Below are 27,298 nucleotides of genomic sequence, written 5' to 3' on the forward strand. Positions count from 1 at the left end.
GATCTACTCATCTTGCGGCCACCCAAGACAAGCCTTGCAAGTTCCCTTGTTTATTAAACCTGCTACCTTCCAATCTGGAGGGGCTGCCTCTTTCTTCAGTCTCTCCTTGTCCTCTGAGCACAGGGGCCGGTTTCTGAACCAACAGCTTACGTATTCTCTCTAACAGATCTTAGATACTCTTAACTGTGAGTATCTGCCTCTACATGTCCTAAGGGTTAAGTAAGATGATACATGCAACAATAAACTGTGAAGTACTGTATAATATTATTACATTGATGTTCTTACAATTTGTTTTTTCATATATCCAGAAGAACATGACTTCTGTGGAATGCTAGTAGGTGTACATGGGAAAATAGTGTCACAAAGTCAAATAACTTTGAGAAAAATAGGGTCAAAAAAGCTAGATTTCTTTCAGTATATGACATCATAGAGTCTTTGATTTACTTATGTGCATCACGACTCCATAACAGTATGCAGTGTTCCTAAAGCTGCTTCACTAAGAACCCCTCTTCATAGAGCATTCTGTGAAACTAATGTTTCTTAGAAGTCACACTGGGAATAGCACCCCAAGTGATCTCCCACATAACCTAAATATTTATTTTAAAAATATACCTAATCACATTTACTATTCTTACTTTTTCATCTTGAAAATAAAAATAGGGACTTCCCTGGTGGTCCCGTGGGTAAGACTAAGCGCTCCCAATGCAGGGGGCCTAGGTTTGATCCCTGTACGGGGAACTGGATCCCACATGCCGCAACTAAGACCCGACGCAGCCAAATAAAATATAAATAAATACATAAATATTTTAAAAAGTAAATAAATAAAAACAGTTTCTACTGCATATTAAGGAACACTCTCTCCCTTTCCCTTCCAAATGTAGGGACCCAAAACGGTATAAAGATGATTTTCAACTGAAGACGTCAGAGATAGAGCTGTTGTGGAAAGAAGCCTTCAGAGCTTTCCTCATCTCACTAAAGGCAGAGCCTTCGAAGAGTGAAGCAGCTATAAATCCTCTCCTGGGTGGGCAGGCAAGCGAGCTTCACTGCCAGGTAAAAGACCCCGCACTTGCACTTGGATGAGAAATTGCAGAAACAAACATTATCACAAGCTATCCTATCTTCCATGTGTTCCCCTAAAAGCCCACCTGTCTTCCAATGGAAATTGTTCCATTTATTTCTCCCCTTTCCCTAACGTTGGTATATAAACCCTCATCCCTAGCTGCTCTTCACGAGTAGAACTTTGCTGTTAATCTGTCTATTCTTAATCGGTGGGTCCCAAAACATACGAATCCCAAACTAGTACTCTTTTCATAAGTTATACCTCTCAAGCATTGTTTTTCTCATATTGAAAATAAAAATACTGTATCTACTGTACATTTAAGCATGCAGTAAGAAAATAAATGCCAGTGCCTAATACAGCATCTGGCATATAGTAACCTCATAATAAACACTAGCCCCTCCCCTATCACACTTCCATCTCACTCAACTCCTAACAAAAGTAAACTGCAATCATACTGGTTCCTGTAAAGAAATTCTATTGATCTCTTTCTCAAGTGAATATTGGTTATTACCATAGAAGAAATCCATTCTTTTTTTGTTAACTGCTCGCCATTTCTAAGTCCACATCAATGGAAAGAGTTTTTCCAGATTCTCTTTGGATGCAAGACATGCAAAAAAAACACATAAACAGATGTAAAGGAATATTTCTAACTTCATATATCATCATGTATAATTTTATTTTACTACATATCATATATTTTCTTTTTTCTTAAAGCTTGCATTCTTTCAAAATAATCGATTTACTTGGCACACAAAAAAATTATAAAATCTATGTCCTCCTAAAAGAGAATAAGTAACAATTTATTATCTCAAGTTTGGGCTGCAATAATAGCAAAAGTTTACATGCTGCGTCTGAGAGCTGAAACCATTTACCCTCACACCCAGCCTGCGCACTGAGAACTGAAACTCCCTAACCCCACCTATCTTACCATCTATATTTACATCACTTTGGGAGTCCACTGTTTCATTAGCATGACTTTACTATTCCAAGACACCCTTGCCCAAGCAAATGGCTTGATTGTTCATTTTAGGAACTTCCTGAAAAGACCCATTAACTCTACCACGGGAAGCAATCAACAGTTTACGCCCTAAAATTCTTTGCATCTCTTGTCTCAAAATCCTTGCCTTGCTGTTTCCAACCGTCCCGGATTGTGGTATCTTTCCTCTATCCTGAAGAAGTCCCCAATCCTCCCCTCCCACACGGAGAGACCTGCCTTAATCCAAACTGCTGATTTAAAAACATTAAGACCTGGCCATTCCCCTCAGAAATACTACCAAGGCTCTGTCTAGGTGTGGCATCTCCCTGGGCTGTGTTGGTAATATTTGAGAAGCCTGCACTCTGAAGGACGGTTTGTCTTTATAATGTACTATTAAATATTTCATGCTTGCTAGATTAACCAATCAACTGTAATACTAGGCCTAAAACATTTATGCAAGTACCAAAACAGAGTACTGTAAATTTCCCTGTAAAATAAATTCTCCTTTGCAGCCTTTGGCGTCTTCAGATCAAACCTTGAGGTTTATCACTCCTGGGAAGGGGACGTGGATACATTGACACTTTAGAAAGATAATATTCTTAGTGTGGAAAAGATCCTCCTCTAGGTAATGAGAATTAGCTTGAGGCTACAGTGGGGAAGAAACAGAACACATTGCATGGTAGAGTCCCCTCCTTTCTAGGCTAGAAGGATGACAAGAGGAGGAAGGCAAATGGGAGAGAAAGCCGGCAGAGGGAAGCCGTGTCTTGATTTCTCACCTCCTGCCTTTGGCTGGGATATGTAGAGATGAATAGGGATGCCTCTGGGGACTCTAGAATGATAACTGCCTCGTGAGCTGCGGGGGACAGGCATGACACTCATCTTCCCTGGGCTACTCTGGTTCCCAGGTGAAGCTGCTGGACCCAAGAGTTCCTCCAGTCTCCCTGAGGAGTGGCTGGGAACGCACCTGGGTTAAGAACCAAAGGGACAATGGTGGGGGGGGGGAGGGCAGGTTACTTAGAGGCTAGAAGTAGCTGCAACAGGGGTTAAGCGAATAGTGAGTACCGCCTAGCAGCGGATGTGTACAGCTATCTTCTGAACCAGTGAGCCAACCTGAGGCCAAGTCAACAAGGGAGGGACAGGACCTGACCTAGCGAAGGAGGACCGGGATGAGTGACACCAGCTGCGGACAGACCTGCAGGGCACCGGCCTCCAGAGAAGACAGAGGGCAGCCTAAGGGCCCCTTTATGCTGCTATTCCCCCTCCCCTCCCTTGTTACTGCTAAAGTAGTTAAACAAGGAGGCCATTACACTGCAGTGGCTCTAGTGCCATGGTGGCCTGTAAAAGCAAACCAAAATCTAAGCCTGTAAATGCCTCAAAGTTATGAATCAAAAGCTAAGGGCAACCAGTCACAAAAAGCCAACTAGGCTTTAAGTTATAGCCAATCAAATAATTTCTTTTCTTTGTTTCTGTACCTTCTCTATATGTCTCTCCCTGAGCTCCTCTCGCTGGAGCACTCTTAGGCAATTCTGAATTGGTGCTGCGTGATTCAAACTGATGTTCGCTCAAATAAACTTACAATTTTTAATATGCCTCACTTTATCTTTCAGTAGTTCCCAGGTACAGTATTGGAGCGCATAGAGGGAGGGGAAGAAAAAGAAGACCAAACATTGAGCAATTTAAGAGAGGAATTGTTTAAACTACTGAATCAGACCAAGTGTCAAACCAAGTAGGAGAGAAGTTAGATTCTCCTCTGTGGTAGTAAGACTAGTTAAAGATAAAATAAATAGAATCTGTTTTCCTTACTGGTCTCAAAATAAGAGCTTCAGAGCACAGCCCTGGCCTCTAAGTACAAAAGCAATGTTAGAATGAACTGATCGCTCCTAGATACAAAGATTCTGAAAAAAACACCATTCCTGCCAATCAGACACCAGAGGAGGGCAGGGCAGAGGAAGTGAACAATGTAAATTAGAAATTACAACTTGCAGTGGTCCAATAGGAAATTACTTTACAAAAATGGGAGAATTCTGTAACAACCGATGGAGTTTTCAATGTTGGATTTTTTTTGTTCATAGATAACAAAATTCACATATTAAAATGACTGAGTTGAAACATTTCATTTTAAATATCACCCAGTGTTTTAAATAAAGGTAAGTCTCATGTAAATGTTACCTTTTCTTTAAAAACTTGCAGTCAGACAAGCAGGAGATGAAAATACCACTCTAATTTCCCTGCAAACATAATAAGACAAGGTTAAGTCACAACATACTATAAGCATGTCCCTTTTATCTTACTGAATACTGTATGTAACTGATGACGTGGAATCATCATTAACGAAAATAACTGCTCTCTTAAGAGTCTTCCAAATTCTGGATATACTTTGTGCATGTGACTGCTAAATCTCACCAAAACCCTTCATAGTTGATTTGATCAAGTCATCTAGATTTAAATAAAATTCATCCTTCTGAAAACAGAAACTTCTGGAGCTCCAGAGAATAAACTATGAAGCCATAAAAACAGTCTGCCTTGGGGAAGGCTTTGTGGGACAGAAAGCATTTTTGATTCACTCCTGCATCTTCCTCACCTATCAAAGTGCCTGGCATATTGTACATCCTCAATATACCTCTGTTAAAGAAATGATGAATGAATGAATACATCAATGACTTCTTCAAACTAAGAGATGGTAGAAGAGAATCATGGTTAAAATGCAAATGCCTTCATGACAAAGCCAAATCCTCTCTCTTATGTCTAGGATAAAATGACCAAGGCTTCAGAACCAAATAAAAGTGGTTTCTCCTTTTTTTCTTGGCTGTGCCACGCGGCTTGCAGGGTCTCAGTTCCCCAAACAGGGATCGAACCTGGTCCTCCAGCAGTGAAAGCGCAGAGGCCTAACCACTGGACCACCAGGAAATTCCCAGTTTCTACTTTGTCAGACAGAGCCACCTCTCAGCCACTTCATGCTCTGCACTTCCTCTTGCCACTGCCATCCATTTTTCTGTCAGCGACTGGTTAATTCAGCTTATTTCTGGCAGGGTTTTCCTGGAAACACTGGTGGAACTAGTATCCTTCTAGGAAGAAAGAAAAGAATGATCAGGAAAATACACATACACACTAAGTAGTGTGTAAAACACAGGTGGGAGATAGGCCCCCATCCTCTCAGACAGTGGGGTTTGGTGGGAGGAGCCACGGCATCAGACTGGCCTGGCTCTTCCATTTCCTAGCCTTGGCCACTTTGCTTGGTCCAAGCCTTAGTTTTGTTATTTAAAAAATGAGATAACACAAAAGAATTGAAAACAGGGACTCAAACAGATACTGTATGTCAATATTCATTGCAGCATTATTCACAATAGCCAAAAAGATGGGAACAACCCACGTCCAGCAACAGCATCAACAGATGAATATGGTACATCCATACAATGGAATATTACTCAGCCATGAAAAGGAAGGAAGTTCTGACACATGCTGCAACATGGATGAACTGTGAAAACACTATGCTGAGTGAAATAAGCCTGATACAAAAGGACAAATATTGTACAATTCCACTTATATGAAACAGGCTAATTCATAGACAGAAAGGGTATTAGAGGATACCTGGGGTTATGGGTAGTGGGGAATGGGTAGTTATTATTTAATGGTTAAAAGTTTCTGCTTGGGGAGAAAAAGAGTTTCTGCTTGGGGTAATGAAAAAAGTTTTAGAGGTAGATAGCGGTGATGGTTGCACAACACTGTGAATGCAAGTAATGCCACTGACTTGTACCTTTTAAAATGGTTGAAATAGTAAATTTTATGTTATATATGTTTTACCACAATTTAAAAATGAGATAACAATACCTACGTCTCTGGGCTCCTGTTAAGATTAAAAGATATTAGGTATACAAAGCCTTTGGATTATAGTCAGTACTCAGTAAATACTAGTTTCTTTCTGCCCTTTAATCATCCGCAGGTTTTTGCTTTTATATCAGTGATTTTCAAACTGATAACAGAATCACCTAGAGATCTTGTTAAAGCGTAGACTGCTGGGCCCATCTCCACAGCTTCCGATCCAACAGGTCAGGAGTGGAGCTCGAGAATCTGCGTCTAGCACATTCCCAGGTGATGCTGAGGCTGCCGATCTGGGGACCACATTTTTGAGAACCATGGTTCTATATCATATTTGAAACCAAATGGCTCAACCAGAGGTGTCAGAAATCACTGTCTGGAGAGAAACACCTGTCTTTAACACGTTCTTCCAAGGACGTTAGTGCTCTGTTCCGTAAGATACCTCTGCTTCCACTAACTTAGAGTAAATCAGGGAATTCTGCATCACTTTTGTTTAATGCTTAGCTAAAGACCTTCTGAAAAAGATGTATTACCGTGACTCCCAAAGTTCCCTTCACCGTCTTGATCTGAGTTGTGGGTGTTCCCTGGAGTTCAACCATGAGGAAGCTTTTTTCCCTCCACCATCCCAGGGACCTTAGGACAATGAGGCGCTCGCTATTGGCATTTACAGACCATTTCTTCTACTTTCTTCTTCAAAATCCCGGCTCCTCTGACGCATATAACATCAGACTGTATCACCTGCCGAAGTCCTAGTCACGAGCCTTCAATCACTGAAAACTTCAGCACACTGCTGACTGTCTTCCTCAGCACGTCCGTGCCTGTCATCATTCTCCTGTCCTTCTTGGCAACTTCACACTTAATGAACCCGGTTTATTTCCCCACTTGATCTCTCAGTTCTTCATCTTGTCTCCACTCTTCCTCTGCTCCCCTGTAGCCACCCAGGCCCTGGGTAGGGGCTTCTACACTGATCCGACTGGCATTTTGCGTCAGATAATTCTCTGTTGTGAGCGGCTGCCTTGTGCGTTGCAGGATGTTTAGCAGCAGCCCTGGCCTCTACCCACTAGATGCCAGGAGCAGCCACCCCGACATACACGCCCCTCCCTCAGGACAACCTCAGCTGAGCACAGACATTGCCAGATGTTTCCAGGGGCGCAAAACCACTGCTAGTTGAAAACTATTGCCCTAGATAAAGGTGATGTTCTGTACTTTATAATCACCAGTAATTGTTCCAGGGACTTCCCTGGTGGCGCAGTGGTTAAGAATCCACCTGCCAATGCAGAGGACACGGGTTCGAGCCCTGGTCCAGGAAGATCCCACATGCCGCGGAGCAACTAGGCCCATGCGCCACAACTACTGAGCTGGCGTGCCACAACTACTGAGCTGGCGCGCCTAGAGCTCGTGCTCCGCAACAAGAGAAGCCACCGCAGTGAGAACCCTGTAGAGAAAGCCCACACGCAGCAACAAAGACCCAACGCAGCCAAACAAACCAACAAACAAAAATTGTTCCACCTTCTAAATTTCCATCAGAAACGTTCTCCTCTCTGATCATCATACACCATCCTTCTAATTCACTGACTTCAGAGTGGAACTCCCAGGCTAACATTCTTTGATGCTGGAATGAGTTAAGACTTGGGGGCTGTTGGGATGAAATGAATGTATTCTGCATGCAAGAAGGACATGAATTTGAGGGGGGCAGTGGCAGAACGTTATTGACTGAGTGTTTTCCCCCCAGACTCATATATTGGAATCCTAACCCCCAATGTGATGGTATTAGGAGGTAGGGCCTTTGGAAACTGATTGGGTCATGAGGGTGGAGCCCTCAGGAATGGGACTAGTGCCCTTTATAACAGACCCCAGAGAGCTCTTTCACCCCTGCTCCTTCTGCCACATGAGGATACAGTGAGAAGACAGCCATCTGTAAACCAGGAAGCAGGCCCTCACCAGACATCAAATGTGCCATCATTTTTTTTTTTTTTTGGCCGCACTGTGCAGCTTGGGGGATCTTAGTTCCCGGACCAGACCAGGGATCGAACCCGGGCCACAGCAGTGAAAGTGTCGAGTCCTAAACACTGGACCGCCAGGGAATTCCCAAATGTGCTGTCATCTTAATCCCAGACTTCCCAGCCTCCAAAACTGTGAGAAACAAATTTCTGTTTATAAACCACTCAATCTATGGTATTTTGTTATAGCAGCCCGAACAGATGAAGACACTTTAGAGTGGAATCCACTCCAACATTCTTTGAGGCCACTGGGCTCTCCAATCCATCAACCCTATTGTTTGTTCATTATCCATCCTCCTCTTCATGTCTTTCTTACCCAGCTTAGATTCTATGGTCAGCAGTGTAATCAGTCCTTTGCAAATACCTCCAAGTCTTCTGTCCCTTTCCTATTGTACTTACCTAGCAAAAGTCCACCTGTAGTTAACCTTCAGTCTGAATTACTCCAAAGGAATCCAAGCAGCTTAACATCAATGGAGAAAAACAAACAACTGTGCCGACTGATTTCACCTTATGCCCTACAACCACAGATATCAAATGGTTACTCTATACTGTCTAGTAATCTCCCACGATGTTCACTGTCTCACTCTGAGTCACTACTGCACACTTTCCTTTTATTCCTAAACCTGTAGCGATCCTCCTCTGCTTCACTAAGTTTCAAATAAGGACGTGCCTTGTGCATCACTGAGAAAACTGAAACAATCAGGGAAGAACTAATCACCTTCCCACAAGCAACCTACCCTCACCTCCACTGTTCCTCATCAGAATGGAATAAAAATTTCTGCCCAAAGCCCTACTTGCCACACTGGACCCTTGACCCTGCTTCCTTGCTCCTATTCTGGGACATTACCTCTACAATTATTCCCTCTTTCTCATGCATCATCACTTTCTCCTCCTGAACTGGATCATTCTCACTGGCATACCTTAATATCATACAAACATACCTTAATATCATACAAACATACCTTAATATCACCCCTCCAAACAACAACAAAACCCTCTCACGGTGGTCTACTCCCTTTCACGACAAAACTTCTCAGAACTGTCACAGTCATTGTTCCCCACTTATTCCCCTTTATTCTCTGCCCATCCTGCTCAGTTAGGTTTCACCCTCTTTCCCCTGAGATGACTCAGTCTTGACAAAGCAAAAACAAACTCTGTGCTTGTCTTATTGGATCAGTATGTGTCAGGTTTGGCCACTTCCTCAGAGAAAAAAATGATTTTTAAAAGAAACAGAAAGTGTAATAGATACACGGTAAGTTGTCACAAAGTTGGCATACGTTCCAGCAAAAATGTGGTTGACTTGAACATCCGCAAGGTCTATAAGAAAGTCATAAATCCATGAGTATTGTTTTTAGAAGTGAAAAATAGATCTTTTGTTGTAAACCTAAAACTGCTCTAAAAAATAGTCTTTTAAAAAAATCTAATATATTACCAAGCTAAATTTACTTATTTATTGGCTTCTAAATGGATTTTGACTACAAACAGTATAAAACATTAATTTTGATCAGATTACATGTTGTATATTCACTTAGCTTAAAATTTAATTTTTCAAGTACTTGCATAATGAAACCAGGCTGATGTGCTTTAGTAGAGGTTTGATTAAATATATAAAAGTAGGGATTCCCTGGTGGCACAGGGGTTAAGAATATGCCTGCCAATGCAGGGGACATGGGTTCGAGCCCTGGTACAGGAAGATACCACATGCCATGGAGCAAATAAGCCCATGCGCCACAGCTACTGAGCCTGCGTTCTAGAGCCCACAAGCCACAACTACTGAGCCCACGTGCCACAACTACTGAAGCCCGCACACCTACAGCCCGTACTCCACAACAAGAGAAGCCACCGCAATGCGAAGCCTGTGCACTGCAAAGAAGAGTAGCCCCTGCTCACCGCAACGAGAGAAAACCCGTGCGCAGCAATGAGGACCCAACGCAGCCAAAAATAAAAATAAATTTATGTTAAAAAAAAAAAAAAAAAATATATATATATATATATATATATATATATATAAGTATACTGTTCCGAAGCTTAAGTAACTGATTTGGGTTCTTTTGTATTACCTTAATCTTTAGAAAAGATCACCAAATACTCCAGGAAGCACTGCATAAGAAAAAGAATGGATATTGTACAAATCAAAGATAACAGTACTAAAAGAACCACAGTTCTATGCACTCCTTTGAAAGGAAACTGAATAATATTTCTCCTCCAGTGGCATCATTTAACAACACAAAATCACAAATTCGTGAGACCACTCATACCATCAACAGAAATCAGGCAGCTAATGTCAAAGTTCTCTGCCAGAGCCCCCGGATGAGGTGAGCTGCTTGTGCAACTTGGTCCACAACCAAAAGACACCCCCTGACTAGTGGTATAGACATACACAAGGGTGTGATAACCGTGGAAGAGAGAATATATTATAATAAAGACATATTATAATGTGTCACATTTTTTGAGAAAGACGATGTCTCAACACAAAATAACAGATTTATCTTATACTAAGTACCCAGATCCCATATCACAATGTCAGAGTTAGAGGGTGACAAATCATGTGGCTAAACAAATGGTAGGTGAATATTGACTTATTACTAAACTTAAAGGCAGAATATTATTGATGGGTCGTTACAATTGTTTCTATCATTTATGTTTTAAATGTAAGCTCTTTTTGTCTTTCGCTTTTCATGAATTGGATAGATTATATGCAAAATGTCCTCATAGGGAGGGATAAGTTGGGAGATTGGGATTGACATATACACACTACTATACATAAAATAGATAACTAATAAGGACCTGCTGTATAGCACAGAGAACTCTACTCAATACTCTGTAATGACCTATATGGGAAAAGAATCTTAAAAAGAGTGGATATATGTATATGTATAACAGATTCACTTTGCTCTACAGCAGAAACTAACACAACACTGTAAATCAACTATACTCTAATAAAAATTAAAAAAGAAACAAAGTGTCCTCATAATTAGGTTATGCAAAACTCTGAATACATATGCCAATATATATCATCTTCCACTTGCATGAGATTAGCTTTGTCTCATGAACTTAGATAGGCAAGCACCACTATTTTTGTTATAGACCAACTCCACCACCCCCCTCGTAAGGTGGTCTATACACAGTAGATTTCCAATAAATTCTTACGAAACAAATGAAATGTCTAGGATAAAGAAGAAAAAAATAGAAATATTAAACTATATTTGAAAGAAGTAAATTTTCAGAAAGGAGAATGATCTATAAAAAGAGTAATCACATATTTTAGGGTCTTAAGGGTTAATAATATTCCACATGAGTCATTTCTAAGCAATAAAATACAACACTTTCTACTCATGCTTAAAAAAAAAAAAACCTATTACCTTCCACAGTCTGCGAAACTAGGCCCTCAATTCTTTCCAAGTTGCGGACCCCTCTTCTCAGCAGTGGGGCTGTGTCCCAGCTGTCCACAGCTATTGTCTCCAAATGTGAATACTTTCCCATCCTGTTTGAAAAAAGGAGGGATCAGGCTAATTTCAGGCTAAAAAAAGTAATTAAAAACTAAAAGATTTAAGTATCCTAAGAGAGTTCTATGAGAGCACCATGGTAAATATAAGCTCTATATAAAGAGGAAGAGTCCTGTATTTATTATTTCTAACAGTGAATGAAGAATTAACACATTAAACTTGAAAAATCATTGGCATTCCCTTCAGAACTAGGCACTTATAGGTGTTTGTGGAATAAACTGATGGACAAATTAACTGGTTCAAGAGTAACACTAACATTTAAGCATAGGGTTGCTTTATTTATTTGATCATTTCTCTGAAAATAAATCCCTTTTCAAAAGATGATTCTAGATTAAAACAACTCTAGCTCTCTCTTGCCAACTAAGAAGAATATAATTCAAACATGCTTTTAAAACAAACAAAATATAAATTATTTTAGATACTTAGTTTTTAAATAAACATTTCAACCACACAAGTAGTTTTCAAGTCTATTCATTACATGTATGGAGAGAATCCATCCCGTTGGAATGTATTGTATGGCCAGTACAAGAAGGGGGGGGGGGGACATTCAGGAAGCTGACTCATAATTGTGCCAAGTAAGAAATGGAACAAAGAATGTTCTAGTCTGTAGTATGGGCCATTGAAACCTATAAAAATTACTTCGTTGCTTCTATAATATTTTTCATGTGTAGAGCTACATTATGAATGAATAACTGCTAAAAGGATTAGCTCCTATATTAATCTAATTTAAAAATATCTAAAAATATTTCCTAAAGCTGAAATTAGCTTTTGTTATAGGATCTTAAAAATTCCATGGTTTATATTTGGCTAAGTTCTCCTCTTTAGACATTTGTACATTGAATGGATATCTTCAGATGTTGATACAAATATTGCTTTCCACAATAATCAGTACATGTACCTTGTGGTAACATTTCTCTGGGATTTAAAAAAATAGCAAGATGCGAATTCCCTGGCAGTCCAGTAGTTGAGACTCAGCGCTTTCACTGCCAGGGGCCCGGGTTCGATCCCTGGTTGGGGAACTAAGATCCCGCAAGCCACACGGTGTGGCCAAAAAAAAGAAAAAAAATAGCAAGACATTTTGGATTACCTTGGTAAGCACTGCAGTGTGCTCATAACCACAGCTGACATAAATCACACCTAGAGTCTTCAGTACACCAACTGATTGAGGCTTGTAGCTCTGAACCGTTGAAAGAAAGCAGAATCTCTAGAGTATAAGAAATACTCATATTTCCTGGGTTTTATATATTTTAATATTTTTGTCATGTTATAATTCATCAACATAATTTAAAAAGTGAACAATCAGAAGTATTATAAAACAGAGGGAAAGCCCTGTGTTGGAAAAGAAAAGCAGTACTTTAGCATTTATTTCTGGAAAATATTTAATTTTCTGGAATGACTAAGGCTATTGGCCGAGAAAGCTAAGCTTAAAAACCCCCATTCCCAATAATACTTCCATTATGTTGTATTCATTTCTGTTACATAACAGGTGTTCTGCAAATATGCAATAATAATTGAGAAGATAAGATGGCCTACTTCATGTTGACAAAGTTAAATGAAATGAGATGTAGGAGCTCAGCGCGGTACTGGTATGTAACAAGAACTAAATATACGTGAGTCACGTGTAAAGAACTGAACAGAGGGGCTCATGGGGAAGACGTCACAGTGAGTTTTGTTGAAAGGTTGCCAGAGGAACTGGTTGTTTCCCCTACTGCTAGCAATCTTCTAAACAAGTGGTTCCCAAACTTTGCTGCACATTGGAATCACCTGTGGCGTCTTTGGTAATGACTGATGCCTGGCTTCCATCCCCAAACATTCTGATTTAATTGGTCTGGGGTCCAACCTGGGCATTCAGATTTTTAAACGTTCTTAGAGTAGACAAATGGCCTTCCAAAGATGGCCATGTTCTTTTCCCAGAGGCTGTGAATATGTTAAATTACATGGCAAAGGGAAGTTAAGGAAACAGATGGATTTAAGAAGGTTGCTAATCAGTTGACCTTAAAATAGGGAGGTTAGCCTGGATTATCCAGGTGGGCCCAATGTAATCACAAGGGTACTTTTACCGGAGGAAAAGGGAGGCAGAAGAGTGAATGTCAGAGTAATGTGACTTGAAGAAGACTGAACCAGCTATTGCTGGCTTTGAAGAAGAAAGTGGGTTATGAGTCAAGAGTGTAGGTGCCTCTAGAAGCTGGAAAAGGGAAGAAAAATGCTCTGGTCCCCTCCAGCCTCCAGAAATTAATGCAGCCCTGCTGACACTTTGATTTTAACCCAGTGAGACCTGCATCAGACTTCTGACCACCAGAACCATGAGTTAATAAATTTATGTTGTTTTAAGCCACTAGGTTTGTGGTGATTTGTTACAGCAGGAATCAAAAAAGTTAATATAGCTCCCTAGGTGATTCTAATGTGTCACAAAGTTTGGGACCACTGTTCTAACCTTTCAGTGTGCCCTTTGCAGAACTGTTTTTCCAACCAGAAAGAAAGAAGGACTTACTACAAGACTACCTTGTTACCTGGGACATTATTCCCTCCGAGGGCCAGCTTCCCTGCATTGTTGCTTCCCCAGCCAAATGAAGTCCCAGAGAGAGACAGGGCAAAGCTGTGGGCCCCTCCTGCAGTCACCTGTGCCAGCGGGATCCCCTCCAGGGACCTCACCCTCCGCGGGCTGGCTTGAGAGGTGCACTTCTTCCCCAGGCCCAGCTGCCCATGGCTGTTCTTTCCCCATGAAAACACTTGGCCATCTACAAAAATAAAGAGGAGAAATTCAGAACTGCAAACACAATGGAATACCAAATTCAAGGAGAAACTGCCATCCTAATTCTAAAAATCTTTGAAGAATAAAAACAAGAGTAAAGGAGGTTAAAGTACTCTCACTAAAGGCAAAGGGGATGGTCAAGGTCACCTTTAAAAGTCCCTTCCAACAATATCCACTCTTCTTCTCCCTCCCAGTTAAGGGTAACCATGATCTTTCAGCTGCTCAGGCCAAAAACCTTGAAGCCATCCTCAACTCCTCTCTTTCTTCTACACACTTCAACCCACAAATACTAAAGCCTTTATCTTCAAAATCTATCCAGGATCCAACCACTTCTCACCACTCCACTGTTAGGCCCTTAGTCGCCAAGTCACCATCACTTCTCCCCTGGGAAATGACAACAGCACCTCACGGGGCTCCCACATTGCATCTCTGCCCCCAGCAGTTTCTTCTCTAAAGAGCGGTCAGAGTGCTCTTTTAAAAATATAAGTCAGATGGAGAGGATAGAACCAAGATGGCGGAGTAGAAGGATGTGCTCTCACTCCCTCTTGTGAGAACACGAGAATCACAACTGGCTGCTGGACAATCATCGACAGGAAGACACTGGACTTCACCAAGGAGGATACCCCACGTCCAAGGACAGAGGAGAAGCCACAGTGAGACGGTCGGAGGGGCGCAATCACAGTAAAATCAAATCCCATAACTGCTGGGTGGGTGACTCACAGACTGGAGAACACTTAGACCACAGAAGTCCACCCACTGGAGTGAAGGTTCTGAGCCCCACGTCAGGCTTCCCAACCTGGGGGTCTGGCAATGGGAGGAGGAATTCCTAGAGAATCAGACTTTGAAGGCTAGAAGGATTTGATTGCAGGACTTCGACAGGACTGGGGGAAACAGAGACTGCACTCTTGGAGGGCACACAGAAAGTAGTGTGCGCATCGGGACCCAGGGGAAAGAGCAGTGACCCCAGGGGAGACTGAACCAGACCTACCTGCTAGTGTTGGAGGGTCTCCTGCAGAGGTGGGGGCTGGCTGTGTCTCACCATGAGGACAAGCACACTGGCAGCAGAAGTTCTGGGAAGTACTCCTTGGCGTGAGCCCTCCCAGAGTCCACCGTTAGCCCCACCAAAGAGCCTGGGTAGGCTCCGGTGTTGGATCGCCTCAGACCAAACAACCAACAGGAAGGGAACCGAGCCCCACCCATCAGCAGACAAGCGGATTAAAGTTTTACTGAGCTCTGCCCACCAGAGCAACAGTCAGCTCTACCCACCTCCAGTCCCTCCCATCAGGAAGCTTGCACAGGCCTCTTAGATACCCTCATCCACCAGAGGGCAGACAGCAGAAGCAAGAAGAACTACAATCCTGCAGCCTGTGGAACAAAAACCACATTCACAAAAAGATAGACAAGATGAAAAGGCAGAGGACTATGTACCAGATGAGGGAACAAGACAAAACCCCAGAAAAACAACTAAATGAAGTGGAGATAGGCAACCTTCCAGAAAAAGAATTCAGAATAATGATAGTGAAGATGATCCAGGACCTCGGAAAAAGAATGGAGGCAAAGATCGAGAAGATGCAAGAAGTGTTTGACAAAGACCTAGAAGAATTAAAGAACAAACAAACAGAGATGAACAATACAATAACTGAAATGAAAACTACACTAGAAGGAATCAATAGCAGAATAACTGAGGCACAAGAACGGATAAGCGACCTGGAAGACAAAATGGTGGAATTCACTGCTGCGGAACAGAAAAAAGAAAAAAGAATGAAAAGAAATGAAGACAGCCTAAGAGACCTCTGGGACAACATTAAACACAACAACATTCACATTATAGGGGTCCCAGAAGAAGAGACAGAGAAAGGACCCAAGAAAATATTTGAAGAGATTATAGACGAAAACTTCCCTAACATGGGAAAGGAAAAAGCCACCCAAGTCCAGGAAGCGCAGCGAGTCCCATACAGGATAAACCCAAGGAGAAACATGCCGAGACACATAGTAATCAAATTGGCAAAAATTAAAGACAAAGAAAAATTATTAAAAGCAGCAAGGGAAAAACAGCAAATAACATACAAGGGAACTCCCATAAGGTTAACAACTTATTTCTCAGCAGAAACTCTACAAGCCAGAAGGGAGTGGCATGACATAATTAAAGTGATGAAAGGGAATAACCTACAACCAAGATTACTCTACCCAGCAAGGATCTCATTCAGATTTGATGGAGAAATCAAAAGCTTTACAGACAAGCAAAAGCTAAGAGAATTCAGCACCACCAAACCAGCTCTACAACAAATGCTAAAGGAACTTCCCTAAGTGGGAAACACAAGAGAAGAAAGGACCTACAAAAACAAACCCAAAACAATTAAGAAAATGGTCATAGGAATATACATATCGATAATTACCTTAAACGTGAATGGATTAAATGCTCCAACCAAAAGACACAGACTTGCTGAATGGATATAAAAACAAGACCCATATATATGCTGTCTACAAGAGACCCACTTCAGACCTAGGGACACATACAGACTGAAAGTGAGGGGATGGAAAAAGATATTCCATGCAAATGCAAATCAAAAGAAAGCTGGAGTAGCTATACTCATATCAGATAAAATAGACTTTAAAATAAAGAATGCTACAAGAGACAAGGAAGTACACTACATAATCATCAAGGGATGAATCCAAGAAGAAGATGTAACAATTATAAATATATATGCACCCAACATAGGAGCACCTCAATACATAAGGCAACTGCTAACAGCTATAAAAGAGGAAATCGACAGTAACACAATAATAGTGGGGGACTTTAACACCTCACTTAGCCAATGGACAGGTATTCCAAAATGAAAATAAATAAGGAAACAGAAGCTTTAAATGACACAATAGACCAGATAGATTTAATTGATAGTTATAGGACATTCCACCCAAAACCAGCAGATTACACTTTCTTCTCAGGTGCGCACAGAACAGTCTCCAGGATAGATCACAACTTGGGTCACAAATCAAGCCTCAGTAAATTTAAGAAAATTGAAATCATATCAAGCATCTTTTCTGACCACAACGTTATGAGATTAGAAATGAATTACAGGGAAAAAAACGTAAAAAACACAAACACGTGGAGGCTAAACAATATGTTACTAAATAACCAAGAGATCATTGAAGAAATCAAAGAGGAAATCAAAAAATACCTAGAGACAAATGGCAATGAAACACGACGACCCAAAACCTATGGGATGCAGCAAAAGCAGTTCTAAGAGGGAAGTTTATAGCTATACAAGCCTACCTCAAGAAACAAGAAAAATCTCAAATAAACAATCTAACCTTACACCTAAAGGAACTAGAGAAAGAAGAACAAACAAAACCCAAAGTTAGCAGAAGGAAAGAAATCATAAAGATCAGAGCAGAAATAAGTGAAATAGCAACAAAGAAAACAATAGCAAAGATCAATAAACTAAAAGCTGGTTCTTTGAGAAGATAAACAAAATTGATAAACCATCAGCCAGACTCATCAAGAAAAAGAGGGAGAGGACTAAAATTAATAAAATTAGAAATGAAAAAGGAGAAGTTACAACAGACACCGCTGAAATACAAAGCATACTAAGAGACTACTACAAGGAACTCTATGCCAATAAAATGGACAACCTGGAAGAAATGGACAAATTCTTAGAAAGGTATAACCTTCCAAGACTGCACCAGGAAGAAATAGAATATATGAACAGACCAATCACAAGTAATGAAATTGAAACTGTGATTAAAAATCTTCCAACAGGGCTTCCCTGGTGGCGCAGTGGTTGAGAATCTGCCTGCCAATGCAGGGGACATGGGTTCGAGCCCTGGTCTGGGAAGATCCCACATGCCGCAGAGCAACTAGGCCCGTGAGCCACAATTACTGAGCCTGCGCGTCTGGAGCCTGTGCTCCGCAACAAGAGAGGGGCCGCGATAGTGAGAGGCCCGCGCACCGCGATGAAGAGTGGCCCCCACTTGCCGCAACTAGAGAAAGCCCTCGCACAGAAACGAAGACCCAACACAGCCATAAATAAATAAATAAATAAAATTAAAAAAAAAAAAAATCTTCCAACAAACAAAAGTCCAGGACCAGAAGGCTTCACAGGTGAATTCTATCAAACATTTAGAGAAGAGCTAACACCCATCCTTCTCAAACTCTTCCAAAAAACTGCAGAGGAAGGAACACTCCCAAACTCATTCTCTGAGGCCACCATCACCCTGATACCAAAACCAGACAAAGATACTACAAAAAAAGAAAATTATAGAAAAATATCACTGATGAACATAGATGCAAAAATCCTCAACAAAATACAAGCAAACAGAATCCAACAACACATTAAAAGGATCATAAACCATGATCAAGTGGGATTTATCCCAGGGATGGAAGTATTCTTCAGTATATGCAAATCAATCAATGTGATACACCATATTAACAAATTGAAGAAGAAAAACCATATGATCATCTCAATAGATGCAGGAAAAGCTTTTGACAAAATTCAACACCCATTTATGATAAAAACTCTCCAGAAAGTGGGCATAGAGGGAACCTACCTCAACATAATAAAGGCCATATATGACAAACCCACAGCAAACATCATTCTCAATGGTGAAAAGCTGAAAGCATTTCCCCTAAGATCAGGAACAAGACAAGGATGTCCACTCTTGTCACTATTATTCAACATAGTTTTGGAAGTCCTAGCCATGACAATCAGAGAAGAAAAAGAAATAAAAGGAATCCAAATTGGAAAAGAAGAAGCAAAACTGTCACTGTTTGCAGATGACATGATACTATACATAGAGAATCCTAAAGATGCCACCAGAAAACTACTAGAGCTAATCAATGAATTTGGTAAAGTTGCAGGATACAAAATTAATGCACAGAAATCTCTTGCATTCCTATACACTAATGATGAAAAATCTGAAAGAGAATTTAAGGAAACACTCCCATTTACCACTGCAACAAAAAGAATAAAATACCTAGGAATAAACCTACTTAGGGAGACAAAAGACCTGTATGCAGAAAACTATAAGACACTGATGAAAGAAATTAAAGATGATACCAATAGGTGGAGAGATATACCATGTTCTTGGATTGGAAGAATCAACATTGTGAAAATGACTCTACTACCCAAAGCAATCTACAGAGTCAATGCAATCCCTATCAAACTACCAATGGCATTTTTTATGGAACTAGAACAAAAAATCTTAAAATTTGTATGGAAACACAAAAGACCCCGAATAGCCAAAGCAGCCTTGAGGGAAAAAAACAGAGCTGGAAGAATCGGACTCCCTGACTTCAGACTATACTACAAAGCTACAGTAATCAAGACAATATGGTACTGGCACAAAAACAGAAACATAGATCAATGGAGCAAGATAGAAAGCCCAGAGGTAAACCCACGCACCTATGGTCAACTAATCTATGACAAAGGAGGCAAGGATATACAATGGAGAAAGGACAGTCTCTTCAATAAGTGGTGCTGGACAGCTACATGTAAAAGAATGAAATTAGAACATTCCCTAACACCATACACAAAAATAAACTCAAAATGGATTAGAGACCTAAATGTACGACCAGACACTATAAAACTCTTAGAGGAAACCATAGGAAAAACACTCTTTGACATAAATCACCCCAAGATCTTTTTTGATCCACCTCCTAGAGTAACGAAAATAAAAACAAAAATAAACAAATGGGACCTAATGAAACTTAAAAGCTTTTGCACAGCAAAGGAAACCATAAACAAGACGAAAAGACAACCCTCAGAATGGGAGAAAATATTTGCAAACGAATCAACGGACAAGGGATTAATCTCCAAAATATATAAACAGCCCATGCAGCTCAATATTAAAAAAACAAACAACCCAATCCAAAAATGGGCAGAAGACCTGAATAGACATTTCTCCAAAGAAGACATACAGATGGCCAAGAGGCACAAGAAAAGCTGCTCAACATCACTAATTATTAGAGAAATGCAAATCAAAACTACCATGAGGTATCACCTCACACCAGTTAGAATGGGCATCATCAGAAAATGTACAAACAACAAATGCTGAAGAGGGTGTGGAGAAAACAGAACCCTCTTGCACTGTTGATGGGAATGTAAATTGATACAGCCACTATAGAGAACAGTATGGAGGTTCCTTAAAAAACTAAAAATAGAATTACCATATCACCCAGCAATCCCACTACTGGGCATATACCCAGAGAAAACCATAATTCAAAAAGACACATGCACCCCAATGTTCATTGCAGCACTATTTACAATAGCCAGGTCATGGAAGCAATCTGAATGCCCATCGACAGACGAATGGATAAAGAAGATGTGGTACATATATACAATGGAATATTACTCAGCCATAAAAAGGAACATAATTGGGTCATTTGTTGAGATGTGGATGGATCTAGAGACTGTCATACAGAGTGAAGTAAGTCAGAAAGAGAAAAACAAATATCGTATATTAACGCATATATGTGGAACCTAGAAAAATGGTACAGATGAACCGGTTTGCAGGGCAGAAATAGAGACACAGATGTAGAGAACAAACGTATGGACACAAAGGGGCAAAAGCGGCGGGGTGGTAGGTGTGGTGGTGTGATGAATTTGGAGATTGGGATTGACATGTATACACTGATGTGTATAAAACTGATGACTAATAAGAACCTGCTGTATAAAAAAAGAATTAGGAGAGATATTAAAAAAAAAAAAGAATGCAAAGAAGCTTTAGGAAAAGCTTTACCAGTTTGGTCGGTCCACATTTTCCTTTTTATGTTTGCAAAAGACTGATGCATGATAAAAATATATGATCAATTAAGTCTAAAAAAAAAACCCCCACAAATAAATAAATAAATAAATAAGAAAAATAAAAATATAAGTCAGATGGAACCCTTCAGGAGCTTGCTCTCTCACTCAATAAAAGGCCAATTCCTACCACAGCTCCTAAGCCCCATGTCACCAGGATTCCCACGACCACTTCTCAGACCTCATCTCTCCTGGCTCCCTCATCCCCCTCTCCAGACCCCCTGCTGCTCCTGAGCACCCCGCTGGGCATGGCCTTGCATCTGGATCATGCTCTGGACCATGACCTTAGCATCATGTCTCTCCCTTCCTTTCGGTCTTTGTTCACATCTCACCTTATAAAGATAGCTTCCCTGACCTCCTTTATAAAATAGAAAGACCCCTTCCCTCCGTCCACCTCCTCACTTTCTGTCTCCTTGCCTCGCCTCACTTCTCTTCACGCCCTTATCCCTGTTACACCACACAACTATTTGTGTGTTTAAGGCTCACTTCCCCTACATCTCCCCAGAACATAAGCTTCATGAAAGCAGGGTCTTAGGTTTGTTAACTGCTGTATCCTCTTTGCTGGAAACACTGTAGGCAAATAAGTACTTGTGGAATGACTTGGGAGGGGGGCAAAAACAACAACATTTTATGTTGAATTTGACCAGAGATGGAAAATTTACAAGAAGTCAAAAATCAAGTTCTTCTAATGCTACTCAGAGAAATGCCAACACATGTCAGACTTCCGTAAGTTATTACATCTAAGTTTTCTTTTTAACTTTAAATGCATTAAAATGAACCCCAGTGCATTAAACTCAACAGGTATCATTCTTTTTTTTTTTAAACATCTTTATTGGAGTATAATTGCTTTACAGTGGTGTGTTAGTTTCTTATAACAAAGTGAATCAGCTATACATATACATATATCCTCTCCTCTCCCTCGCGTCTCCCTCCCATCCTCCCTATCCCACCCCTCTAGGTGGTCGCAAAGCACCGAGCTGATCTCCCTGTGCTATGCGGCTGCTTCCCATTAGCTATCTATTTTATATTTGGTAGTGTATATATGTCCATGCCACTCTCTCACTTCGTCCCAGCTTACCCTTCCCCCTCCCCCGTCCTCAAGTCTATTCTCTACATCTGCGTCTTTATTCCTGTCCTGCCCCTAGGTTCTTCAGAACCTTTTTTTTTTTTTTTCAGATTCCATATATATATGTGTGTTAACATACGGTATTTTTCTCTTTCTGACTTACTTCATTCTGTATGACAGACTCGAGGTACAGGTATCATTCTTATTCAAAAAATTACTTCCTGATGACACGTAGGAGATCCAAGAAGACTTTTTTTACCTTCTGATAGTGCCAGGGAGTGGTAGCATCCACAGGAAACTTGTATAATTTTTATACCAGTCAGAGTTTCTATCTTCCTATAATAAAAATGATACAAAATCTATTAATCCTTCTTCAGATTGGGTCACCAAGTGGACTACAGATATTTTAACTTATTTTCTTGTATTTCTGTACTATTGGGTTGGCCAAAAAGTTCGTTCAGGGTTTTCCATAACATCTTATGGAAAAACCCTGAACGAACTTTTTATTCCAAAGCCTTCAAGCTATTTTAACATGTCATCAACATGTACAAAGGTGCAGGGAGAATCCAAAACAATATATAATTCAAAAGTGAATTGGGGGACTTCCCTGGTGGCGCAGTGGTTAAGAATCCGCCTGCCAATGCAGGGGACACGGGTTCGAGCCCTGGTCTGGGAAGATCCCACATGCCGCGGAGCAACTAAGCCCGTGCGCCACAACTACTGAAGCCTGCGTGTCTAGAGCCCGTGCTCCGCAACAAGAGAAGCGACCACAATGAGAAGCCCGCGCACCCCAACGAAGAGCAGCCCCCGCTCTCCGCAACTAGAGAAAGCCCGCGTGCGCCCAGCAATGAAGACCCAATGCAGCCAAAAATAAATGAATGACTGAATTAATTAATTAATAAAAATTAAAAAAAAAATGAATTGGGCTTTTGAATTATTGGGCTTTTAACACATTGTATAATGTACTAACTTTTATGCTATACTTATGCTATACTCATCAGCCTAAAAGAAAAATAAATTTCTTCACACACATATAGTCCAGGGCTTTAGAATTTATAGAGTACTGTCACCTACAACACCTATCTCACCCTGTGAGATAAAGATACCACTAGGTTGATTCCTATTAAATTGCCATTTTTGTGGATCAAAAACATAACTATCAGCAATTTCATACAGTTCAACCTAGGAAAACTCAGAGAGGTGAACTGCTATCAGTTGTAGAACAGACTCAAACCTTGGGCTTTTCATTCCAAGTTCAGTGCTCATTCCCCCCAAGCCACAGCAATCTCTTATACAATTTAATGAGCAGAGAAAGTAACAAAAGGTAACTTCCTAGCATTAAAAAACATGCTTTTGAAAATTTCCAATGCACGTTAATTCATGAACACACAGTTCAGACTGCTTGTCATATCCTTTGGCCTAGGAAGCTGTGTGTGAGGATGTGATTTTTTTTCCCCGATTTTACTAACTAAAATATTAGGATCCAGTGGCTTATGACAAGCCAAAAGGTTATGTTGGGAGGAAAACCTTTCCTCTTCCAACTTGTGTCCCATGATTGGGGACCTGCAAATTAACTGAGTATATACAGATTAACAGGAAAAAAGGCAAAGTTTACCTACATGTACAGACAGGAGCTCCCAGTAATGGAAAATTTGTACAATAGCCTGAGTAGAGGTGTACATATATTAACTTAGCAAAAGGGATTTATTTAGGGCTTCAGTGGGAGAGGATGGAAGGTTCAATTGGGTTTTTTGATGCTGATTGGGCGGTTTGTCTTTACAACAGCTGAATTCATAGGAAACTCCCTCAAAGGAGGGTTAATGGCAGCTGTATTTTCAGGAGACCCTGTTTTAGTCAGGTAAGATGTCTCCCTGTGAATTTTCTGTAGCTCAAATATTTTCGCTTTAAAATAATCTTTACACCAACTCTGGAGGTTCAAGTGGGTCCCACAGTTATTTCCAGTACCTAAGATTAAGATCACAGGGTCACAGGTTCTTACTTCATGCTGCCCTGCTCTTTCATAGACTCTAATTAAATAATAACTGGTGTTATACCTTGTTTTCCCGCCTCCTTCCCTCACTACACCGTAACCCGTGAGGTTAGGGGCCGTGTTTGTTACAGTCATCTTTGGACCCTGGCATCTTGCATGGTGCCTGGCACATGAAACTCAAAAGTACTGAATGAATAAATGAATGAATTAAAATACGTACTTAGGTATAAAATTTATTTCCTTAAATTCTCCAGTTCCCAGCTGTCCTTCAGAACCAGATCCCCACGCGAAGACCCTTCCTTTGTGACAGCCGGCCAGGGAGTGCTGCTTTCCACAGCTCACCGGACCAACATGTAGAGTTTCCAATGCCGGAATTCGTTCTTTAGGAACAAAAACAAAACCAAACCTCCCACAAGATTGTTAATTTAATACCAAGTTTAAGAAAGTACTTTTCTTCAAAAGGAAGGGTCACTGGGACTTCCCATCTCTTCCAATGACTTTTAAATCAAGGCCTAAAGTCCACCTTAAATGTGTGAAGGAAATAGGCTCAATGTGTGGCACTGTCCTTATGGGAATATGGCTGCTGTTTAAAAGCGTGGGCATGTGGAGGTGGGGAACCTGTAAAGGACTTGTTGCTTGCCCTAACATTTCTCTATGAGGGTGGAGTCAAAACCCAGCCAGATAAAGGAGAGAAGATGGGATCACCCCTCCTCCATTCCTCTGACTTTCCAGCCCTGAAGAGGGAGAACAGTGAATCCTTTGCTAAGGGCAGGGAGCCTGCCTGAGTGTGAGAGGCAGATGCCAGAGGCACTCACAGTGAAGAGTGCAGTAACATGCCTCCCAATGGGCCAGATGTGCCCACAAATGAAAACCTGAGCACATTTCCCTACAAGACAATCCAAACTGCTCTCCCAAAGCGTTTGTCTCTGAATTATTAGAGGTTTGAAGTTAAGCACATCATTACCGGTAAAGTTTTTGTTAACACTTAAGTTTTCTTTTTCTTTTTTAATCTTGTGATCTTATCCTTTTCAATGATTTACTTTGCAATAAAAAAATGCCCAAAGATTCATACACTCATGGAGGTGGAAACTGGTACCTTCTTCCTGGAGAAGAATTTGGCTTTAAGTATCACGCTGCCCCTAATTTCCACCTGAAGGGGGTCAGAATATGCCACCCCAAAATATGCCAGTTTGGCATAAGGATGACTTTGAGCTGAAGGCAACTGAGAATCAACAAATGCAGGAAGAGTTCTCTGCCTTCCCCTTATCAACTTAAAAGCATAAATTTGTGAAGCTGGCATGAATTTCTCCTGTGAAGGTGCATCCCCCTTCCATACCAGGAAGAAAAGAATGACTCTTATCACCAGAGCTGGCACTGAGATGAGTCTGCATAAACAGCCCTTAGTAAAGTAACCCTTATCTTCCATTAGTTTCCCTCATATAGTTCTTTTTTTTTTTTAAGATGTTCATTATTTTTATCTTTTTTTTTTTTAATTTGTTTTATTTTTGGCTGTGTTGGGTCTTCATTGCTGCACACAAGCTTTCTCTAGTTGCAGTGAGCAGGGGCTACTCTTCATTGCCGCGCGGGCTTCTCATTGCAGTGGCTTCTCTTGCTGCAGAGCACGGGCTCTAGGTGCACAGGCTTCAGTAGTTGTGGCTCACGGGCTCTAGAGCGCAGGCTCAGTAGTTGTGGCGCACGGGCTTAGCTGCTCCGCAGCATGTGGGATCTTCCCGGACCAGGGCTCGAACCCGCGTCCCCTGCACTGGCAGGCGGATTCTCAACCACTGCGCCACCAGGGAAGCCCTCCCTAATATATTTCAAAGACACTTCCCCACAATTGATCATCCCTCAAAACCCAAACCCCCTGCTCTTTGTTAAATGGCATATAAGCTCCTAAGTCTAACCACTTCTTGAGTTTCACTTCTTTTCTGTAAACTCCTGTGCACATAAAATATTCATAAAGTTGTAAGGTTTTTTTCTCGTTAATCTGTCTTTGTCAGTTTAGTTCACAGGCCCTCAGTATAAGAACTAAGAGGGTAGAGGAAAAGTTTTTCCTCCAGACACATCTTTTGGAATTTATTTTAAGTAAGTAATCAGAAATTTGGTCAAACATTTACTTACAATAACGTCAATCATACTATTATTTATAAAAGGCCCTGATGAGAAAAAAACAAACTTCCACAAAAGGAGAATAACTGAATTGTACTGTCAGAACCTGGAACGTTATGCAACAATTTAAATTTTATTTTAAAAAAATACATAATAAAAGGGCAATATGTTCATGATATTATGTTTGACGAAAACGCAATTTACAGAGTTAAATTCTGCGTATATAAAACTGTATAATGACATGATTTTATAAAGATTAAATATATAATAGGAAAAAAAGTCCCCAAAAAATGCATCAAAATATTAGGAGTTGTCTTTGGGTGTTAGAATAATAAGCGATTTCTTTCCCTGTGTCTCTATTGAGACAATAATCAATAATAGCAAAATGCTATTATACATGTTTTTAATCTGAAGAAAAAAGACGCCCTAGGGTATTTCTGAGGGAGTTTCAGGTGTCCAAACCACAAACCACGTTTGCAACGTCACTCTGTTCCAGATAGATTCGCAGAGGTCAGGACTGGTCCCAAAAGGCATCTCTGTCCAAAGGAACGCCGTGCGCTTTAGCGCAACTTTCAGTTTCGTTTTGAAGACGGAACTCCTGGAAACCGAAACGAAGCCGAGGCGCGTCGGGAAACGAAACGGGAGGCGTTGCGCTCAGGCTGCGCGGGGCTCCGTTCCCCGGTCTCCGGCGGGCCGGCCGACCCACGACGCCCCGCCCCGCGCCCCGCGCCCTTCCGGCCCAGCTGGCCCCGGCTCTCGTCCCCGCACGACCGGGTGGCGCCGTCGCTCGGCGGCGGCAGCAGCGAGCCACGCTCCCCGCCGGCCGCCCGCAGCGGCGCGTTGCCGCGGGCCCCCCGCCGCCGTCTCCGGCGGTCCGCGACCCGGCCGAAGTACGGGCCGCTCCGGCGCCCGGCCGCCTGCCCGAATCCGCGCGCTCGGCCAGCCCCGGCACCCAAAGGCTAGGGACGGGTGCTCGCCGACGTCCCGGGAAACGGGAGGCCGGGTGAGCCGCGCCCTCGCTGGCGCCCCCCTGATGGCCAGCTCGCTCCCCGCGAACGGCTTTCGGGTGTCCAACCTGGGCGCCAAGTGCCGAGAAGCAGCGGCACTCCGGAGGAAGAGCGCCCGAACGTGCATCCTAGCCAAGCCCCTCGAAAGCTCCGTGACTCCGGGCAAGCTACTTACCGATTCTTACCGTGGTGCCTCGGCTACCACGTCTATGAAAC

General features: G+C 41.5%; 1 protein-coding gene across 1 annotated transcript in view; it reads right to left on the reverse strand.

Annotated features, from left to right (window-relative positions):
* The window catches only part of HERC6 (HECT and RLD domain containing E3 ubiquitin protein ligase family member 6), a gene marked incomplete at its 5' end in the record, with an annotated part of 61,963 nt that extends 35,001 nt beyond the window's left edge, over window positions 1–26,962 (reverse strand). The window contains 13 exon segments of the mRNA XM_061191044.1: window positions 1,572–1,609; window positions 1,612–1,650; window positions 4,206–4,264; window positions 4,977–5,101; window positions 9,102–9,169; window positions 10,111–10,248; window positions 11,212–11,252; window positions 11,254–11,336; window positions 12,446–12,535; window positions 13,861–14,096; window positions 22,236–22,312; window positions 24,187–24,346; window positions 26,782–26,962. Coding sequence (XP_061047027.1) covers window positions 1,572–1,609; window positions 1,612–1,650; window positions 4,206–4,264; window positions 4,977–5,101; window positions 9,102–9,169; window positions 10,111–10,248; window positions 11,212–11,252; window positions 11,254–11,336; window positions 12,446–12,535; window positions 13,861–14,096; window positions 22,236–22,312; window positions 24,187–24,346; window positions 26,782–26,962 — 1,335 coding nt within the window.
* Window positions 26,963–27,298: the final 336 nt, after the last annotated feature.

Source organism: Eubalaena glacialis, chromosome 5 (assembly GCF_028564815.1).
Source record: "Eubalaena glacialis isolate mEubGla1 chromosome 5, mEubGla1.1.hap2.+ XY, whole genome shotgun sequence".
Taxonomy (NCBI): domain Eukaryota; kingdom Metazoa; phylum Chordata; class Mammalia; order Artiodactyla; family Balaenidae; genus Eubalaena; species Eubalaena glacialis.